Here is a 21460-nt window from a genome sequence, read left to right on the forward strand (position 1 = left end):
TGAGCACGCATGGGACATGCACGTGCCTTTGACTCGGAAGTCCTCTCCTTGTCCAACCCCCCCCCCCCCCCCCCCCCCCCCCCCCTTACACACCCCACACCCTCCATCAGAGACAGTGTGAAACAGAGGAAACACAATGGCGGGACTGTGCTTCAGGTTTGTGTCGGAGGCTCAGCTGTGCGAGGACCTTACTGTAGATGACTTGTTCTGATGGGGAGGTGGAGGGGGTTTCCAGCTTCCGTTGCATACATATGGAAAAGGATGGAAATGGTGGCTCCCGAGTAGGTTTATGAATAAGAAAAGGTCACATGAGGGGCTGCCACTGTGACATAGATGGACAGCCCACTCAGCAGTTTTTCCCTGCTGCACTTGTGGAAAGAAAATGAGCACTTGTACACGTCAATGAAGCGATATCTTTACACAGGCTTTTTTTTTTTTTTTTTTTTTTACTGAGGCACCTTACTGGGTTATGTACTCACTGTCATATAAAATCAGCACTCTGACCACTGCACCGCCCATAGCGTGAGCCACCAGCACACGGCCGAGCTGCAGCGTGGGGCTTGCAGCTGCAACCGGTAGGCAGTCTCCGACTCTCCTGGGAATGGGTGGAAATTACAGAGTCCCCCCCTAGCTGACAGCAGTTCATAACAAACTTAAGCTGTAATCATAGGATTCTGACATTGATATCAAAAGATATTTATAATGATCACTTGTGGGGTGAATCTCGGGGTGACGCATGCAGCAAAACTCAACTTTTGTTTTTCACTTGTTTGCTGCTCACATGATGTTCTGTACACTGGAGGACTCTGGGTTCATTCACTGAAAGCATTTATCGTCTGAGCTCTGTTCCTATAACTAAGCAAAACACTCAAAAATGGTTCCCATGGCAACCTGGAGAACCTAACCTGGAACAGTTGGAATTGAATACAGAGTGACCTGTAAACACACACGGACACACACGCACGTGTGTTCGCCAGCACAATGGCATTAGTCCTGCTACCGCAACAGGATGCTGTAAATGTCACAACAACGCTATATCTTTTGACATTTGCTACTTCACAGAGAGATGACATTACACATATATGTCAAAAAAACATTCCTGCCACTGCATGTGAGAAATGGTGAATGAAAATAGTCCGTGTAAGTCAGGCCATGATGATCCAGAAAACAAGGGAAGGTTTAAAAACCTCTGAGCTGGGGCCAGACTGAGGACAGTTTTAAACAAGGGGTGAACGTATAAAAATCAGAATAACTTGGTTAGACTATAGTGTAAAGCCCTGGTAAGCATTGGCTATTCTGTTTATTCTGTGTATTAAATTAATGAAAACAACTATATTATTCAAATGTGAAAAATATGAGCAAAAGCTTCTTCTTTTAATCACAAATTTCCTACAGGTACTAACAGGTTAGGATATACGGATGGATGTAAAAGTGCCCTCACCCCTGCTACATTAGATACATTTGCCCTCCTTTTGTTTCTCTTGTAGTTCTTTTCCATCTCTTTGTGGTCATTTTGTTACTCTTTGTAATAATTTGATGAGCTCCCAACAAGGAATATTAATAGTCACTTCATACAGAGGTGGGGTCCAGGATGTAATGGACCTCCACTCAGCGGGCTCGTCCAATAATCCATCCAAGTACCACCGACTCTGGTGGTCGGTGCACCAAGGGAGCAGGGGTCCTTGCTCCTCTGACTGCACCCCTGCCCCTTTTTTTAAAATCAAGGTAGGACACTGGGCAATGCTCCGAGAGGAAAAAGGTCTGACCGAAGAGATTAAGGAGACCATCTGACCTGGGTACAGCTTCAGGCCAACAGCATTCCAAGCTCGAGGCTCTATGCCAATGTCACCGAGCCTCTTCAAGGGCCTCGATCCCTAACACTCAACCCGCTCGAGTGGGATTGGCTGTGTCTAAGTATTACGGCACCCGGCTCTCTCCGTGTCGGGCTCTGATTGGCTCCTGGGAAGTTTCCGCCGTATTCATTTCACCTGTTCAAGACCCATCAGAGCTCTAAAGTTGCACAAGGGTAGTAGGGTTATATGGTGTTGATATGGGACAAGGACGGGGGGTCTGTGCTTGTGTGAGCAATGCCACCTGCTGTGCGCCTCAGCTGCCCACCCTTCCCCTTCCTCCCTGACCACACCCTTGGATGCCCCACCGGGAGCACCAGCACACCGAGGGTCGAGAAACATTAAACTTTACATCCGGTGCGTATCTTTCAGCCGGGAGTCACCACAGCTTCTCTCTCTCTCTCTCTCTCTAGCGTCATCCTCAAGCTGTGTGAACATATCTGCATGTGCGTAAAACCCCACACCCACATACTGCACGCTCGCATCAGAGGAGCAGACACAGCAGACAGAGAAATGGAAGGAGAGATAAAACAGCTGTTACATCTTGGAATCACTCCCCCCCTAAAAAAGAACCTGGGTACACACAACGCCACACACAATAATGATTTATAATTCATTCAATATTCATATGCACCACGTTTAAGACTCCAGCAATCCATCAAACCCTACTAAGGGAAACATCTGCTCAAAACAATGCTGGGTCTTCCTCTAAAAGGCAGCGACAGTGGTGGTCACACTTTCCTCTTGTACAAACAGCAAGTTAGCTGTTGACTGATACTGAATGCACACCTGCTCGACAGGTGCGCAGAGGATAAAATGATGCAGAAGAAAAAGTTAAATTCCCCCACACTGTTTGCAATGCAGGGACTTTATCAAAAATACATCCTGCAGCATTGAGTGAAAGGCATAAATCCAAGCACTGACAGGAGTGTGGGACTAAAACTTCTTTTCTTTTGTTTTCAACAAACAGAAGCAGATGGCGAAGTATGTATTGTCAATGACAAATCCTCCCGTGGATGGAGACAAGTGACTCTAATGGCTCAGTTCAAGGAGGCTTTATGGCTATTGTCTCTAATCAATGAAGGTTCAATTTACTTCTACCGCAGGCTGTCTTTCCATTACTCTCACCATTCAGTAGGAAAGAACTTGATAATGCACAATGTTGAAGTCACAAATAAAAGCACACAGAGAAGATACGTCCTCTTCATCTTGTATCAGATTGAGGGAGCTACCTGTCACTGATCTAAACACCTGAGACTGTCTCCCTGTAGTCAACGCTCCTGAGTTTCTCCTTCTTAACTCCAGTGTGCTTCAGGAACTTAGTATTAGGAGAAAAATGTGAGACTTGGGACGTCCAGTCAGAGCTATCCTCCTCATCCCGACCACACCTCGCCACACCTCCTCGCTGCTGCTCTCGCGAGTCATCTGGCTGTTTACCCAACTCCTGGTTGTAATGAGTGCAATGTTGCTCTGCCGTATTAGTCATGCAACAGGTTGGAGTGGAATGTGAATGACAGCTTACCAAGAACTTTCTGCTAAGACATACACACCGGTGTCTGTAAAGAAAAAAAAGGTGTTTCCAGCTCTCGGTGAGCTTTAACAGCGATCCCACAGGTCTGATAAGACACACAGTGAATCTACAATTCTCTCACATCTAATCTCCCTGCTCCCCCTAAGCTATGTACTCTGTTGCACCAGCAAGTCAGTTATCACTTAAGGATGGAAATACACTACTCTGCTTTCATGCAAAAGTGAATAAATACCGTACAAATTCAGCAGCATTGTAGATTTCAAATGCAGCGACGCACTCGAAATAAAAGCCATTAGTTAATATGTGACAGGTAAATAGTCATTATATTTTGAAGTGCTAATAAAGAACTGTCTCGTTTGCCATTGTTTTTCATACCTTGCTAGTCTCGTTTAACACCTAAGGCTGAGCCAAAGATAAATAGATCTAAAACATGAGGCATTAATTCTTTTGAATCAAAACATAAGACGAGCCGAAGTTAAAAAGACAATAATGATGTTCTTTAAGTCTGATAAGGAACATGGCTGTGAGACACTTAAGGCTCTCCTCCACAAGCCAGATGCCTGAGTGGCTGCTCACAGGCAGGTGAGGGGGGACGTGAGGAGTCAGGAGGAAGGTGCAGCGGATGTGGCTTCAGAGGGCAGCAGTGCAGTGACTCCTGCTATCACTCTGGACAAAACCAGAGCCTGAATTGGAGAGCTTCCCCTTCACCCAGGATCAACTGGGGAGTATTAATGGATTCGGAGTGGATCAACTGATGGCTATCATATTTCGCTGTTTTGACTCAGTGTGCACTGACAACCCAACACACACATCTGCAAGTGCACCACTGTGGTGCAATGCAGATGTTTACACCCATGTCTTGGTTTGTATCATTTTGTAAGAAAAAAAAAGTCTTGTAATCAATGTAGCTTCATCAAACACCATTAAGCTGCAAAATGCAAACAGTTCAACTTGTGTTTATTGTGTTACAGGCTAATTGAGTGGGATAAAGCAAGTGCATCGCTGTCTGTTTGAGCCTCTTTTCACTCCAGGTTCAGGCAAAGGTGTGGAGGGATAATTAGCAGGACAGGAATCTGGTTCTATCAGTCTCAACTGTTAAATATAAAAGGTAAACAAAAGTCTGGCCAATACAATACAGGCAGGCAGCTTTAATAGTGTTTATCCCACAACAACACAACAACTACACTGTCTTCACATGCTTAGTACTGATAACTGAGTATTGATCATGTTTGAAGGGAGAGCTCACGTTAGGCGCTGTGTTCACACCCTCACCGCCTATTTCACAGTCAAGCAACACTGCATATCGTTCATGACACACCAATATCAATTAACACCAAGCCACACTCCTTGTGTGTCGCGTGAGCAGACACTCAGCCGCATGATTTGCTTAACAAGGAAACTTAATAAGAAGGACCTTAAATAAGCCACCGAAAAGAAAAGAAAAAAACAAACAAACACCTGAGCACAAATGATATTGAGGTTAAAGGAAACAAACATAATTTTCTTTTCAAACTCTCTTCCCTTCTTTCAATCAAATCGTGGGCAATATTTATTATGTAAGTAAAGGTAATTAAGAATAATAAACAAATTATTACAATAATTCCACATGAATATATTTATTTTCTATGATGTTTAATGTGTATTGTTGTATTGATAATTTCATCTCCAGTGTATATTTTCAACTTATATATCAAGTGTATGTGTTCATAACAATCCAAATGCATATCCCAGAAATTTTATTTTATGTTTTTACTCAGCAACATAAAAATATTCATTATATTTTCAATCAGCTGTCTTAATACTGAAATCCATATAAAGTAACCTACATTATTAGAGCAGAGTTAAAGTGATTAAATCAATCAGTTTTAATAGGAATCACACTAAATTTCTAAAAACTCTGTTTGAAATATGACTCATAATGTGCATCTAATTATTCTGTATTTTTCATGATAAGTAGCTCTTAAACTGTTACACATAAAATCATAAATCTACCTCTCTTGCTTTAAAATTGCTCTGAGTAAAATTAGACACAAACTTGTGTGTCAAACCCATTTGAAATATCAAAAAATAAAATATATGTGGGTAAAATAACATTCAAATAATAAATAGAACAGCAAGACCACAACAATTCATACTTTTGTCTATTCTGGACTATTCAAGATTACATTTAACAAGGCCCAGTCCTTTAGGGAAAAAGCTCATTAGCAAACTAAATGTTATTGCAACCAATTGTGATCAGTCATAATTTCTTATCATTAAAAATAGACCTAATTTGACTGTTAATCCCACTGTGCCTTTTAGACATTACACAACAAAACACAACTGAAATATATACAAACAGACACAGCAAACTGGAGCTGAAACTACAGCAGCCTCAAAAAAAGCCAGTAGGCCTGAAGGTTCACACACAACTTCCTAAATGACAGAACAAAAACTGATCATTGGTTCACTGCCCGTGCCCTGTTTAACTATGGCCTCACCACAGCAACCATAGTGTTTAAAATCACTGATTGCTATATATGTATTATTATTTAAATACTACATTCATAAATAGGATCAAGTGGATATACTGTGCTTATTCTAAACTTTTATAATTATTATTATTAAATATAAACTATATTTATTAATATGTAGGAGACTGCATAAGAATCTTTTTTTTTAATCTATAGGCCTATTCAAACATTTGCATTACTGCAAATCTGTAAAATAAAAAAAAAGATAATTACAATAATTAGCCTACAGTTGGTCGAAATTACGCATCTTTAGCTATAAATCTTAAAACAATGTAAATATTTCTGCAATAATTGACAAAAGCGCAGAACAGAGAGGGGGAGGGGGGCGTTAAAAGCATTGATCACCGTGTAAAAGAATTACCATTTATTTTTTAAACGATATGATCAAATGACGTTAAATTACACCTCCACGTGCCATTTCGCCCACTTTACAGTGACAGTGCTTTACGGGGGACAAATGAACACCTGGACGTGTCATATACGCTGCTCTCGTGTCGACCTCAGTGATATGGCGGAGACTCGGCTCTGTAGGCCCGTAGAGAAACATGCAGCGGCTACACACATGCCTCCTGGACACATGCAGGCACATGTATGGACACTTGCTCCATCTCAGTCCGCCTATAGCCGTGCAGGGAGCAGGGCCATCATGGCAGCCATTATGAGGCTCTCCCAACATTGCCATGGCCTACGTGCACATTAACTGTGGGGAGTGGCGCAGGCTTTTTTAACACCATGTTGCGCTTTGCACGCTTTTACAAAAACGCTTGCAAATCGAGCCACAGAACAAGGAGTTGGGCAAACACAGCAGCAGCAGCTCGCTCGCTCGATTTTGTTTTTTTTTACACTATATATATATAAATCCCCCTCCACAGCGTTGCACTGCTATAAAAGCCAGAGCTGTAATGCAGGGAGGTAGCCTGCACTGGAGGGGGAGGACCAGGCTGGAAACGCATAAAGTGTGGGTCACGTGTTCCTCCGCAAGGGGCTTGAATATTTACCTTTTTGTCACGCAATGTAGGCTTCCCCTACAGCCAAAGGCATTGTTGAGAAATGTGCAGCGTCTATACGGCTCCACAATCCGTCCTACGTATTACGCACGGAACAACACAGCTTCTTTAAATCACTAATTCCGAGCCATTAGAAGAAGAAAAAAACATAGTGGATATTTTTATTTTTATTTTATTCACACTTTCTAAAAAAAAATAAAGTTGACAAGCTGATAGAAGAGCACAAAGCAAAACCGTGCTGTGGTTAGAGTTACATACATTATCTCGCACACTAACTCTCGCTTTCCTCGCGCGCACACATACATACACACACACACACACACAGCCTACATATAATCACCAGAGGAGAGGCTCAGCTGATTGGTATGCATCTCATCGTACAATGCAGTGTTCCAGTCAATAAGGAAACTTTAACGCCTACATAGGGAAAAATAAGCCACGTGGGGAAACAATTGACCACAGCAGAGTGTAATGAGCGTGTGTGAGGTTCAGTTATGATGAATTTATTGCATGTATGCACAGTGTGTGTGTGTGTGCGTGCGTGTGTGTGTACGTGTGTCCATGTTTCACAGTGGGGATATAGCCTAGGCCTTGCAGTAGATCACGCGATATGGCAGCAGTCACTGTGTGTTCTGCGCATGTTTGGGACTAAACTGTTTCTTTGTTGCTTTCTTTCTTTTGTTTTAATCGCCATGCAATTACCATTCCCATCGCCAGCAAATAAAACAACATCAACAACAACAAACAAACAACAACCTGGTATGAATCACACACAAGAAGCCGATTTTTTTTTAAGGAGGGGTAAATCTAGCGTGCTATATTTCACAGCGGAAGCCTACAGGTCACACACACAAGTCTGGCATGGGGCACAGTATAGGCGTATGACACAATGTCAGTGTGTGTGTGTGTGTGTGTGTGTGTGTGTGTGTGTGTGTGTGTGTGTGTGTGTGTGTGTGTGTGTGTGTGTGTGTGTGTGTGTGTGTGTGTCAGATTGTAGGCCTACCTTAGTTTTTTGGGAACAGAGTAGTCTACCTCTATCACCTTTCCGTGTAATTCAACTTTACCTGTAAGGACGAAAATTGATAGTGTGACATATGCTGCGTGTCAGGAAAGTAACAATGCAAGCTTGGTAGGCCTACACAGCAACACTTTGAATCACTTCACCAAGTAGGTGCGTCCCCATTCAAACAGCCAACCCCTAAAAGAAAGTACTGTACGCGGGCGCGTCGCGCGCACGGGCGGCGGCGGTGGATAAAACTGTATGTTTACATTAAAACAAGCACAAATGTGACATTTAGCGGCTCACTGAGAGGGGAAATCGGCGCCAAAATGAAGCATGATAAGCTTATATAGTATTGGGGGAAATGGGCAGCCATGCTTTCCACTCCCACAACCCTCACAGTGCAATGAGGGGTGTTTTTTTTCCTGCTCTCTGTAAAGAATGCAACATCAAAGAGGAGATGGTTTTGAAAAGGACAATGTCTTGTACTCTTTCTATTGTAGGTAGGTGTTTTCTTAATTCTCCGTGTTGACCCAAAGTCGAAGGGGGAAGGTTTTTATTGAAGACCGAAGCGCTCCTCGGCGAAGCCCTGAACACGGGTTTTCGTTACTATTATGAGTGGCCTGCCTGGCGCAGCACGGAATTAGCGTCTCACCTCGTCCCCCACTCAGCTACCTGTTTATTAGCTCTTTCCTCCGGACCCCCGTGACCCACCTCCAAGACACCTCGTAAAAACATACCCAGACATCAGAGGAACACGGATCTGACAAGTTTTCCGCTGTCGCTTCGCCGTGCTCTCTTTAATAAAATCAAGATAAAAAATAAGTGAAAAATAATTATGCCTACCCGAACCATCAGACCATCCAATACATTCCAGCGGGTGATTGCAAAGTAGCGCCCCGCACTATCGGAATCTCCAAAATATAGGTTATTGTGCGCGTTAATTGCGTTACGACGGCTCGTGTTTTCTTTAGGCAAACGGGCACCGAAGCCCTGACTGTGTCCTGCGATCGATAATTTATCCAATTTTTGCTGGAGCGTGCATGACTGAGCGTTCATCTAAACTCTGATGGCACACGGATGTGATCGCAAAAAAAAGAGAAAACACACACATACACACTCTCACACACTGTCCCGAGCAAAAAAGAAAAAAGAAAATAACACAAGCAATGATTAATATTGCACATTTCGGACAAGCTGAGCTATTGTGTTGTTGTGTGTGTGTATGTGTGTGTGTGTGTGTTTTTTTTTTAATCTGATCTTGCATTTCGACTCGCTGTGGATTTTTTCTCCCTCTGTCACCAGCAGCATCACTTATCAAATCCACACTTACCAGAAAGAGTCTCTATAGCCTTTATGGCCGAGTTCTGATCGGGGAAGTCCACAAAAGCATAGCCGGATTTCAGTAGGACCTGGTCGGCCACTGGCAGCTTCCTCTCCCCAAAGAGCTGCTTCAAGTCCTCGACAGTGACCGAAGGACTTAAATTCCCAACATATAGTTTGTTCATGATCTGAAAGGAAAAAATCTCGAAGGGGTATCAGATCTTAGAGTGAGAGAGTGGCGATATTCAGAGAAGTAGAAAAAAATAAAGAAAAAATAAAGAGAAAATAAAAATAAAATAGAAAAAATCTGCTGGGATCTTGTTTTGTCCTTGTTTTGTTTTTTCTAATAAAAAAAATGCAGCAATCACCCCCCAGGAAATTACTACGCTATAGGCGACCCCCCAGCACCAACTCTGGCCCTGGTCAAACTCTTTTAACAAGGACTGGGGAAAAAAGTGTCGTTACGACGCTACTCGGAGCCAACAAGCACCGCCTCTAAATAAAATCTCCCTTAAAATCACAAGAAAAAATGTTTGGAGGTGCATGGAGGGATCACTCCTGCGTTCCCAGCGTAGAAAGTGCATTAGGGTATGGAAGTGGCATGATGAGCACTGGGTACATTCAGCAAAGGGATGGGCTTAAAGGAGGCTGTGGGGTTATTTCATCAAATCATAATAAGGGCCGTGCCGTGGGTCCCTCCAGGCTGGGGGAGTGAAAAAAAAAAAAAGAGAGGCTACTGTGTGGAAAATCAAGTCGCTGTCACTGGACTTGTCGACCCAAACGGTGTCACTGATCCCCCCCCAACCCCCTACACTTTGCCTTTTTACTTATTTATGAACATCATAGAAATATGGAGAGGTGAATGCAGGGGGCTCCAAACCTCGCTATGGACGCCTGTGTGAGGTATTTAAAATACTATAATAAAAACACGAGAGGTAATATTCATGATCATGCAGTGTTTGGTGACAGTTATTAAAGAGTAAAGGGGGGTGGGAGGGGGGGTTTCACCAATACAGAAAGTGAAACCGTGAAACAGCCGTTCTTGTAAATCCTATCCCTTTGCAGAAACTACAGAGTCTACACCCATCCTGCACATTGCTGCTGCTGGGCCCCCGCCCCACACACACACCCTAGACCAGGGGCCCACACCTGCAGCATATAGGATTTACGCCCCATTCACTTTACATAATATACAAACTTGATGAAAACACAGTTTACATATTATCAACCTGTGGAAAGAGCTGGTAGATCCAACTCTAAAATGTAAAACTGAGCAAACATTTATTTTTAGAGGCTGATAAGGAGAAGAGAGGGGATTCCTGGCCCTGGACAGGGGAGGAGGTGCCCTCTATGCAGTGTCACTCAGCCAGTCTGAGCTCATACTCCAGGCTACAGGCATGGTATTACATCTGTCTTTTTTTTTTTTTTTCTTTTGTGTGTGTGTGTGTCAGTGTAGGTGTGTGCATGTGGGTGTGTTTGGGAGGGAAGTGAAACAAAGCAGCCTAGGTGTATTAAGTGGATTTCTAAACAAAAGCTGAAATGTAAAGCAAAGGCTGCGGCTGCATGACGAAGGGTGGTGGTGTTGGAGGTGGACGTGGAGGGGGGTGGGGGGGGGGCACAGGCTGCAGTGCTCATGCATGGATGTGTAGTCTTGTACCTACACTAGTTACCAAGGGGAGGAGCCTTTGCCTTGCAGTACTTGAGTGTTTCTACATGTGACTGGCCTGTGCCTTGGAACATTACTGCCACCCCACTGTAGTGGAGAGAGTGCCAGCAGCAGGAGTGACCGTTCCTCTCCTTGTTTACGTCAGTGTGAGAACAGAGGAATGTCAAAGCTGCGTTCTATTTACAAAACAGCTCTTTAGTTACTTTCCCGATGACATGCTAACACAGTTATTGCAGGATTTTCTGCTGCTGCCAGCTCAGACTCACTCAGACCTGAGGTCAAATGGATTACCCATTCATTTCAAATACTCATTTACTGCACTAAATCATTACCATACTCATTTTACAGTATAAATCTAATAACACTATATATCCAATTACTGCTTTTAACTTTTAACAATTTTGCCTGTGAGATTCCACTTAAATAGCACTTTAATTCAACATTTTACATGCTTTCCTGTTACATGTTGTCCCATTTAGGTCAGTGTGCTGTCAAATCATGCAGCCACCCCCCAAAAAAATGATTTCCACTCAGAAAGGAAAATGCACTGGGACTGGGAGGGATGTGACATTTGCGGAACACAGGGAGAACTGCTGACCAGAACAAACAACGCACACATGCGAACACGTGGACTTGTGATGGAAGAGGGAAATAATTGGTTGATGGAGTTTCCAAGGTGGGGACAGCTGTTAGAAACTGTCAAAGGGGGGTTGTGGGGAGATCAGGTGAAAGAATCATTCAAAGAGCATTAAGATAAACTTGAGGGGGGAAAAATGATGTAAATACTCCCCTGAGGTGTAAAATGTACACATCCCTTTAAATGTCTTGACTCTTAAAGGTTAATTCTTCTGTCATGTTGTCCAATAAAATATAAACATGTAAATGAACCATGTATGTCAATGATTTAGTGGAACTTGCGATCTTAAATGATTTTGTTACTGCCTCTAGAAAATCTGAGTTCTTACGTCAATAAATACCAATATTGACTTAATAACATTTCTTTTTTTGCAGGCATAAGTTGGTGTAATTGATTTCAACGCAAAAGAGCAATACATAGAAAAGTTGTCATTCCTACAGGCGAAAATGTCTTACTGTTAATACCATAGTACTTGTACATAAATGGTTTAACAAAACAAATGAACGAAGCAAAAGAAATCCAGTCACCTCCTTTGTGCTGGGGTGAAGGGAGGAATCTCAGAACGGATATTGCAAACCATGGACAAATAAAACAAAAATAATCTGCATGGCTTGATCCCACTTGAGATAAGTGAGTTTTTTTTCTTTCTTTAATAATTTGGGTGAACCAATCATTTAAATAAAGAAGCAGCCTCTTTTTCTTTCTTTCTTTTTTTACTGTTTTTGAACTCCAGGATATGAGTTATATCCCCCACTACAAACTAAAATGGAAAACTACAAACAGCTAAGTCATGCACTTTGTCATATACTGTACTGTACAGTACTGTACGTCATGGATGATGGAACAAGTTTGGATTCCTCTGTGCCCAGTAGGGGTAGATGTTGGACTTCAGCTCCTCACAGCCAGATGCTGCTTGATAGGTCCTGCTACACCACATGTGGAGAGAGCAGTGAAACACTGAACGTTGGCTTTGGTGAAAATAACTTGATTTGTTCGGCCGAGTTTACTCGTGGATACATAAACTTCATAGGTTTTTAAAAGACTATAAAAAGTGCCAACAAATCATAAAATATATACAGTTGGGTCCAAAACTCTGAGACCACTTTCACCGTTTACATTTATGTTTTTTTTTTCACTTATTTCTGAGCCTGATGAGCAGTGGCATTTAAATCACACATTTATAGCTCCTAGTCAAGGAATATTAGCCTGACAATCAGACTCTACTGCCATTTCGTTTCACATCATTATTATTTGAACTGCTTAAAGAAAGTCATAGATGTGGGCAGTTATTCATAGGTCTGGAACAAGGCTCGCTCAGGGAATATGTATCTGTAATATTTTCCCTTGGGGTTATTAGATAAGCTGACATTTTACTAAAGCACTTAGCCAAATCTATTCCACTGCTGCCTCGCCATTTTTGTTATATCAGTTAGATAAATCATGTTAAAACTCTAGTACACTTTAAGTAATGGGCTATTTCTAGTTAATCTTTCAAAGAAATACTTTATACCGTTATGCAAGGTCTCAACAGTCTCAAGAAAATATCAAGAAAACTCATCTTGTCCAGTTTGCCTCTATCCCAGTGGACAGATGAATGGTAAAACACCTGTGTTTTGACTCAAGAGAATACAATTGTTTGACATAATCAAATTGTCACTTATGAATATTTACAAAATACATCCCAACTATGAATTTACACAAGCTTAACTGATATATTTTGTCTGTTTTTATCATCTCAAAGAGGAAAACACTTGGGGCTTGTTATGTGAGCTCATGTTGTGCCCATTGCCATCATTCATTTGTTGATTTGACAGTTTAATAGTGGCTCCCCAGAAATACCAGTTAAATGACACAAAAAAACATGGCATCCACATGGACAGCAGTTGCTATTGTTGAGGCTAAGTGGGTAAAATTCTGCTGAAATTGGTACAAAGTGATGTGGTCAGATCAAAGCCTCGATATATTCTTGTCTTTATTGTAACAGTTTTCTAACGGGAAATACTTTAAGACAATGTAGGAGTGCAGCAAAGAGGGGCAAAAGTCAAAGTGAAAAAATGCAATCTGGTTTTAATCTGTTCAAAGATCAATTTTCCACTCAAACTGTATCCAAAAAAATCAAAACATTAATATAACAGGTATGGCAGGGGCCTCCTACACATTCAAAATTAAAAACCATGTGGGTAACGTTACATTTACCGGTCATGTACATCAGCAAACAGAGGTGTGAGGATCACCTTAATACCACTCAAACATTTCCTGACTGTGCTTGGGTAGAGCAGAAGTTTTCCCTGTCAGCAACGTTCATAGCGACCTGTGAAACAAAACAGGAATCAGACAAATTCCCACGCAACCTGTTGAATCATAATCCATTAAAAAGTTGATCTGGTGTGTGGGAAAGACTCACGGGGAGAGTAGGACCGTGACCTGGACCTGGACCTGTAAGCTCCTCTGTAGTATGGTGACGGAGATCGCCTTCTGAAAGGAGACAAAATTAATATTTCTGTGAACTCCAGAAGGTATCTTAAAAAAACACTGCAGAGGAGACCAATGTAAGATGAGCTGAGAGTCAATCTCTCATCATAACATGCAGGTTTACTTGATAAAATTGAGATTATCACCTGTACGATCTGTAGTACTCCCTGTCGTCATAGCGATCGTAGCCACCTCTGTCGTATCCGCGGTCATACCCACGGTCGTAGTCACGAGAATAACGTCGAGGACCGCTGGAGCTACCTCCACTGGAGCCACCTCCTCCACCGCCGCCACCGCCACCGCCACCACCACCACCACCACTATGAGGACAAAGAAAATAATTAGTTGTAAGTTTTATTTTACTTGTTTCTCAGATTTTTATTTTTTAATTTCAAGTTTCCCATTCATGTTACTGAGACTAGAAGAGAAGGAGGACTTCACTTGTACGTTGGTCTTTCTCTTTCAGGTCTGCTGTTAACACTCTTACTCAGCAGCTGAATATAAATAGGAAGACATGATACTCTACATGTGGCAAACTGTTCAAGCATGAAAATGGCATTATCATACATATAGCCAGGCCACGTATGTACGTACATATGTCAATGTATAATTACTTTCTAAATTTATTTGGGAAAAAATAAGTTTAAAATGTTTATAAACTAATTTGTGACTTTTCCGTTTTTATGAAAGCAAACCTTGGTGGTCTGAGACAATGCTATAGTTTTATCAGGAAGCAACAACAAGTTTTACTATCAACCCGGTAATAATTTTTTACAAATAGACATTCAACAACTAACAATACATCTGGAAGTGGTAAGGGCTCTGCTCTGTGTTTATTTCCCTTTATAATTGCAAACATACAAATCTTGAGGAAATTATTACCCAAAACAGATGACACCTCTACAATTACACAACCAATATATTTATACCTCTAATGAAACTGAAGTAACCAGAAAAGTTGCCTCTGATTGATAGCCCCCAAAGGACTCAGCTAGCCAACACTACACTGTACTTAAGTGTTAATAATTCTGTATATAGTGCATTTATGCGTTCATGAACTTAAGTTAACCCCTCTCCCTTGGATAGATGGATGATTTTGATGTTAATGTCCATAACTTTGTCAAAACCCCAGTGTTCCTTCAAAAATTGTTTTACAAATAAATTATACAAATATTTCTCACACTGAAATTATAAGCACCAATTATTCTCTTTGATGGATTAGATCTACAATAGATCTACGAAAATAGTACACCACATCAGAGCATATCTGTTAAACAGAGGAACTAAAATTAAACACCACATGAAAAGTGGTGACATGAATGAACCAGTCAGTTTTCATGGTCCAGATGTCTTACTATGTGGGTCGGCCCATGTAGATTCCAGGAGTCGGGGTGTGAGGTCTTTTTGTGATGGAGAAGTCTACCCTGATCCTACGACCATCCAGCTCCATGCCATTGGCTCGTTCCTTTGCCTGGAGGCAAACAAACGTAAACTACCGACAAAATATTTCAGAAACAGGTTTGGCAGAGGCCTTTGCCAATTCGTAATTCCTTACCTCTTTAGAATCAGCTGTGTTCTCAAAGTAAACAAAGGCAAAGCCCCTTGAACGCCTCGACTGCTGGTCATACACAATGCAGACATCAGCCAGGGGGCCATACTTGGAGAAGACCGCCCTCAGATCCCTCTCTGTAGTGTACAGGCTCAAGCCAAACACTCCCAGGCAGGCGTTCGGGTCTGGGTTTGTCTGCAATTTCAAAGACAAGATTTGTATGGTTCACTTTTTTTCATGCAATCATCCATTGAAAGAGTCAATCACACACAAACAATCACACAAAATCCTGAACAAGTACACAGGAACGTCTGGGAACTACGACGGACACTTTCAGATATCATGCAATAAGAACACAGCCGATGCTAATTCAGCCATAGAGCACTTACACCAGTGATCATCAACTGGCGGCCCGCGGGCCGAATCCGGCCCGCCGAACCTTCCAATCCGGCCCGCGACTGAGTTCTAATAGTTTACAAGTAGCTATTATATTTCTCGGTCTCTGTTTGTGTGTGCCTGTAAGTCAATGCGCTGGGACACGGAGACACCAGACATGTGTTTGTGTGTGCCTGTGAGCCCCTGCACTGGGATAAGGAAACGCTGCGGTACCCAAAGCCCCGTGCATGAAAGTTTAGGGAGCTGGATTGCAGGGTTTTCCCTGCCTGTCTGCAGAGGCGAGCTGGGTGATTTTGGCCGCCGCCTTGGTTAAACCGGGTGTGCATGGGCGGGCCATTCAGATGTAGCGTCTTTTGTGCACTCAAACCCATTCAGTGTATATGCATGTCATGCGCGCTCGCAACCCAGAAACGATGCGGTAGCGGTGCATGTTTGATGCCACGCGGTTGTTGTTTTTTTGTGCACGTCCTGGCGCACAGATGCACAGACCTGCTTCTCCCTCCGGTGTTGTGTCCCGGTTCCCCCTCGGCCTGTGTCTCTCCTACTGTTTCCCACTGAGCTCTGCCTGTGTGTGTAAAAACGTCGCCTCCGAGATGTAGAATGTGTATTATAGAAGAGAAACACTACTGACTACTCAGGACCACTGACTTGTATCATCACAATCGATTGTCAGCCTCCTTTCATATTTAGGCTGAAAATCACAGGGGAGGTCAGCAGTGTAAAGCTCCAGCATGTGTGAGTATCTGAAAGTCCAGCTGTCAAGATTTTTCATTTTATACCATATCAAACACCAAAGATATGTATAAATGAAAATTATGAGCTTACAGGTAAAATAGAATATAAACAAATAAATTATTAGGCAAAAAAGTAAATTTAATTTCAATCTCAGCCTATTTGAATGTCCGGCCCCCAAGGTGTCTGTTGAGAAAGATTCTGGCCCATCAAAATAAAGTTGACTATATGACCTGACCTGACTTACACGGTTGCCAATGTGCCGGCGGCGATTGGACATGGGTGAGCGGCTATGGCTCCTGCGTCGACGTTCTCCACTGTAGGACCTGCTACGCGACTGGCGGTGATAGGACCTTGAGCGAGAACGAGAACGGCTGTAGTGCCTGCGTGACCCACGATGAGAGTGGGACCTGCAGAGACAAGAGGGGATACATTGGTGCCAATTAATAATAATAATAATAATACATTTTATTTACAATGCACTTTACATTCACACACAATTCCTCTACTGTTTTTTCAAAAGCTTTTCTCTGGCATAATCATATCCTGTCTGACAACTGCCAAGGAAGAGTTTCACGCTGCAGTTATCCCACGAGACATATTCACTCACCGAGATTTCGACCTGGACCGGGACCTAGATTTGGAGCGGGAGTGGTGGGAGCCTTCTTTCGAACCGGCTGGTGAATGAGCCGGGGAGCGGCTTGCCGACTTCCCTGAACCCCGTGGACTTGCACTCCTGGATGCAGAGCTAGACTCCTGAATGAACCACACACACACCAACACATGTCTTGTCAGCACCAATGAGAGGACAGAGTTAATTTTTTTAAACCTCAATATTTCTATGTACTTAAGAATTAACACTATCCTGTGAAGAGTACAGAAAAGAATTTAGGATTGTGAATTAGGAATGCAGGTTAATGCTATTTTGTGTAGACATGGATAGTTTGATATCAATATGATTACATTATCAGTAAACTTAAATTATCAACATGTTGAAAAAACAAATTTATCATGTGTGTAAAAAAATTGCTATTATTTCAATTAATGTGTGTTGAATTCAATGAAAAAAGAACATGCACGCAATTGACAAACAGACCAGAAAATTACTTAGCGCAGTGACCTTATCCAGATTACTTCCTGAACTTCATTTCTGTAACTTCATTACTTCACATTATTCTTCTTTCTTCAATTGTCTTATTTCTTCATACTTCCCCCATCTCACACAATGCCCATACTTCTTCCCTCCTCATGTTTTAGCATGCATTCAATAATTCAGCTTCACACATCTGAGCTTCATTTTATTGAAAATAAAGTGGACTTCTTCCGCATTGTCTTGGTCCAACCTTAACCTTTATGGAAAAGAAAAGGATGAAGAATATATGACTACAATTAAAACTGCACCCTCATTCAACTTTTAATGTGTTATTATGACCTTATGACATGCATGGGAATATTTCAGGCCACATGATACAAATGTTAATATAAACGTTAGTGTTAAAGATATTTCACTTTCAGTGGTTCTACATTCAGCCACTTATAGTTTAAAAGCTCGTATAGCTTTAAAAGCATTATAGATGCAAACATCAGGAAAGGAAGGCATTATTATTGTAAACTGCTGCCAAAACAAGTTGAGCATGTGAACACACATCTCATTTCTCCATTCTGGCGGTGTTTTGACAATTTGGTACCATGTCTGCACATCAAGAAAACAGACATTACAAAGTTGTCCATCACCAGATTACAAAACTGCATCAACTATAATTACATTATTATCTTTGATTTTTTAAATCAATCTCTTCTACTACTACACTGTTTTCTGCTTCAAATTAATCCTGATGACACAATTTAATTCAAGTGGCCTTTAAGGCATCATTGGGCATTTCAAACCACTGAATGTGAATGTTTGCTCAACAGTGCCTCTCTCAAATAAATCTCATCTTAAGTCAGTCCAAACGACCTCAAGATGTTGCCGCCACTCATTTGTATTGACTTGGTTAAAAACAGCCTGAAACCGTTGGAGTAAATTAGTTTGTTATGCCAGCGAGCAATCACAAAACGCATATCCACTGTCCATTTGGGAAATTGATTGGGTCCATTGATTTTTCTAAATAACCACAAAACAAAACCTAACATCTAGGAGCACTGCTACTGTGAATTAAGAACTGACCTGTTCAAAGAAATGTTTTGATGTCACATCACAATGACCACTAGCATCAGATCAATACAGAGATATGTTGTTATATAGGCTACCACTCCTCTGGCCCATCCACATTACTAACTTGAGCCAGTGGCCCCAGATATAGAAATAGTAGTAGAAATTTACAGAAATAAATGGTAACATTTCTTTCATTGAACTCAAACTTTGACTCTGATCTGTTAACTGCAGTATTATATCGCTATCGAAACGATCTACTGCAACAACAGAGTATGTGAGTTAATGCAAATGAATGAGACTATTTATCTTGAGGCCGTTTGGTTTTGTCTGACATTGTTAATACGTTTAGCGCCACATCTCTGATCGCTTGATTCACACAAGTTGCCGCACCCACAATGATAAAAAAACAAAACAACAACATACAAATATGAGTATTAATATTAATATTGGCATAAACAAAAATACACAGTACTGAGTTGGGGGTCTATGTATAATGTAAAAATACAGTTTACTACCATGTATTAGCGAATAAATGGCGACATAGAAACGAGTACCCCCACGATTTCTGCAGACAGTTTTCGTTAGCTAACCAATTTCCATCGTGTTAATGGTGACTTGACTGTTTTAAAAACGTTATCATTTAAAATGAATTCATTAATAATTAAGATTAACGATAAACACATTGCTAACTATTCATTCAAACTGTCTACAGGCTGATCTTTTACGGACCGATCGCCAGTCAGGCCTTCAGGTCTAGCTAGCACTAACGGGCTAACGTTACCATTAGCTAGCCAGCTAGCAATTATTAGCACAGGTCAATGTTTACTGCGCATACCAGTGCGTTTCAACACGTTTTGTACGGACATATAAGGGCAAAAAGCAAACCAATAAAAACATAAATATAAATAGGTTAATCAAAAGTAAATGTTTTGGACAGTAGGCTCGAGCTAGCTAGCTACCGTTAGCTAACAGCTTTAGCCTAAACAACGTGAGCACGTCGCGTTTCCGTTTTCACTCAGAAGTACAAAATATTTCAAACGAAGCTTTAATGAAGCCCATACGTACCCGTCCGTTGTCGTTATCGCCCATTTTTAGTTATACAGTAATTATGCAAAGAGACAGAAACTACAATCCTGGGTGTGTGTGTGTGTGTGTGTGTGTGTAAGAGTGTGAGAGAGAGTGTGTTGTGTGTGTGTCCGAGCTGCAGCGGCAACAACAGCCGTGAACAGGACAGAGTCGTGCACTGAGCTCCTCCCCCGCGCTGGAGGCAGGTGACCACGATTAGGCTCACTTCCTTCGTGTTGCCTCTCAGTTTCCTTCAGGAAGCTTGTTACAAAACCATAGCCTGTGTAGACAACAACCTGATAATATATACAGTTATGACTTGATATTCAAGTGACTGTTGGTTAGTAATATAGGAGACAACAAAACACAGTTACAGTGGGAAAACTTGAAAACATGTGCTGCCTGTCGTCCAGCATTTGGTCAGAAATTCTAATTATTGCAATGTACTGGACATTAACCAAGTTAAAGGTGTTTCATCATCTAGGCTAAACAATCGAGCTACAGTTTAATTCAGGTTTATCTTACATGCAAAAAAATTAGCCTATGAAGCAACCACAAAAAAAAAAAAAAAAACTAGGCTACTTATTTAGTCATTTATTAATTTAATACATTTGATTTTTATCTACAACACCAATGTTGTCAAAGCCACTCATCACCATCACCAAGAAGAAACACGTCATTTTGGCACCACACAACATTTATAAATTATAATAATAAATCATGACATAATAACAACAACAAATAGCCTAATTATTTCTTCAAATATGCTTACCTTTTATTGGTCATTGTTTCATATTTTTTGTGGTTTCATAACAGATAAGATGCTATTTTATTAGGTTTTTTTTTTTTTTTTTTTTACATGTCAACTGCAGAAATGCATAGGCTACTGTAAACACCACATCACAGATCTCTGGGCCTGCTGTTTATTCCTCACCTATTTACTGTTTCTCTGCCTTTCATGCCTCATTCACTATACAGTTTTATCTATGCAATGAAAAAGAAGGTTTATGAAATATAGACTTATATATATATAATTACGATATATATTTGTAATATATATATATATTTAAATATATATGTAGGTGAAAGGAGCTGTCTTTTTCAGGAGTGAAACAAAATCTGCTCAGAGAGAAATGATCAGTAATACTGATGTTTTATATGGGCCACAATTCAGGTCCTCACTTTTAACCCGTCTCTGCAACACAAAACAGACTCTGATTTTTACTGGTGCATTTTCTTTATTCAAAGTGAGCAGAAGCAGAGAAGTAAGCAATGGAACAATCTCACTCAGAGGTTGACACATTGATACACTGATTTAGCAGGCATGAAAAAACAGGTCACTTCCAGTCTGGCATTATCCCAGTGCTTATTTTCAATTTATTAAAGAAAAGCAGCTTTCACTGGTCCCTTTATTTCATCTTATGACAATTTTATTGCAGATAAGTAAATGGCCCTGGAGTAGAATCTGTGATAATAATTCAAAATATTAATATGGCAAACTGAAATAACTAATACTCATTTATTTTCCCCACATAATCTGCAGAAGACCAGCACTAATAATTAA

General features: G+C 41.2%; 2 protein-coding genes across 9 annotated transcripts in view; both read right to left on the bottom strand.

The window, feature by feature from the left end:
- The window catches only part of igf2bp2a (insulin-like growth factor 2 mRNA binding protein 2a), a 47100-nt gene extending 37405 nt beyond the window's left edge, over positions 1-9695 (bottom strand). For all 3 annotated transcript variants that reach the window (XM_083996248.1, XM_083996247.1, XM_083996246.1), the window contains exons 1-2: positions 9235-9695; positions 7905-7965 (exon numbers count right to left, since the gene is read on the bottom strand). In XM_083996248.1, coding sequence (XP_083852374.1) covers positions 7905-7965; positions 9235-9409 — 236 coding nt within the window. In that variant the 5' untranslated portion in view covers positions 9410-9695. The remainder of the gene's footprint in view (positions 1-7904; positions 7966-9234) is intronic.
- Positions 9696-13577: 3882 nt separating this feature from the next.
- Positions 13578-20071, bottom strand: tra2b (transformer 2 beta homolog). 6 transcript variants are annotated; one of them, XM_083997393.1, is made up of 8 exons: positions 19897-20071; positions 17287-17432; positions 16924-17086; positions 15555-15743; positions 15355-15470; positions 14146-14319; positions 13932-13999; positions 13578-13838 (listed from the first exon to the last, which is right to left on the bottom strand). In XM_083997393.1, the coding sequence occupies exons 1-8, from the start codon at positions 19918-19920 to the stop codon at positions 13819-13821; spliced, it is 900 nt and encodes a 299-aa protein (XP_083853519.1). In that variant the 5' UTR covers positions 19921-20071; the 3' UTR covers positions 13578-13818. The 6 variants fall into 6 exon arrangements, with proteins under 6 accessions (XP_083853519.1, XP_083853518.1, XP_083853520.1 ...); XM_083997392.1 differs by having other exon boundaries at positions 13932-14002; XM_083997394.1 differs by having other exon boundaries at positions 13932-14002; positions 17287-18025.
- Between the last annotated feature and the right edge of the window lie 1389 nt (positions 20072-21460).

Source organism: Trachurus trachurus (genome assembly GCF_905171665.1).
Source record: "Trachurus trachurus genome assembly, chromosome: 21".
Taxonomy (NCBI): domain Eukaryota; kingdom Metazoa; phylum Chordata; class Actinopteri; order Carangiformes; family Carangidae; genus Trachurus; species Trachurus trachurus.

Coding starts and splice junctions, on each gene's coding strand:
- tra2b (XM_083997392.1), bottom strand. CDS start 19,920: ATGGGCGATAACGACAACGGACGG. Junction 17,433..19,896: donor GCGATAACGACAACGGACGG/GTACGTATGGGC, acceptor TGGTTCATTCAG/GAGTCTAGCTCTGCATCCAG. Junction 17,087..17,286: donor CGGTCCAGGTCGAAATCTCG/GTGAGTGAATAT, acceptor TTGTCTCTGCAG/GTCCCACTCTCATCGTGGGT.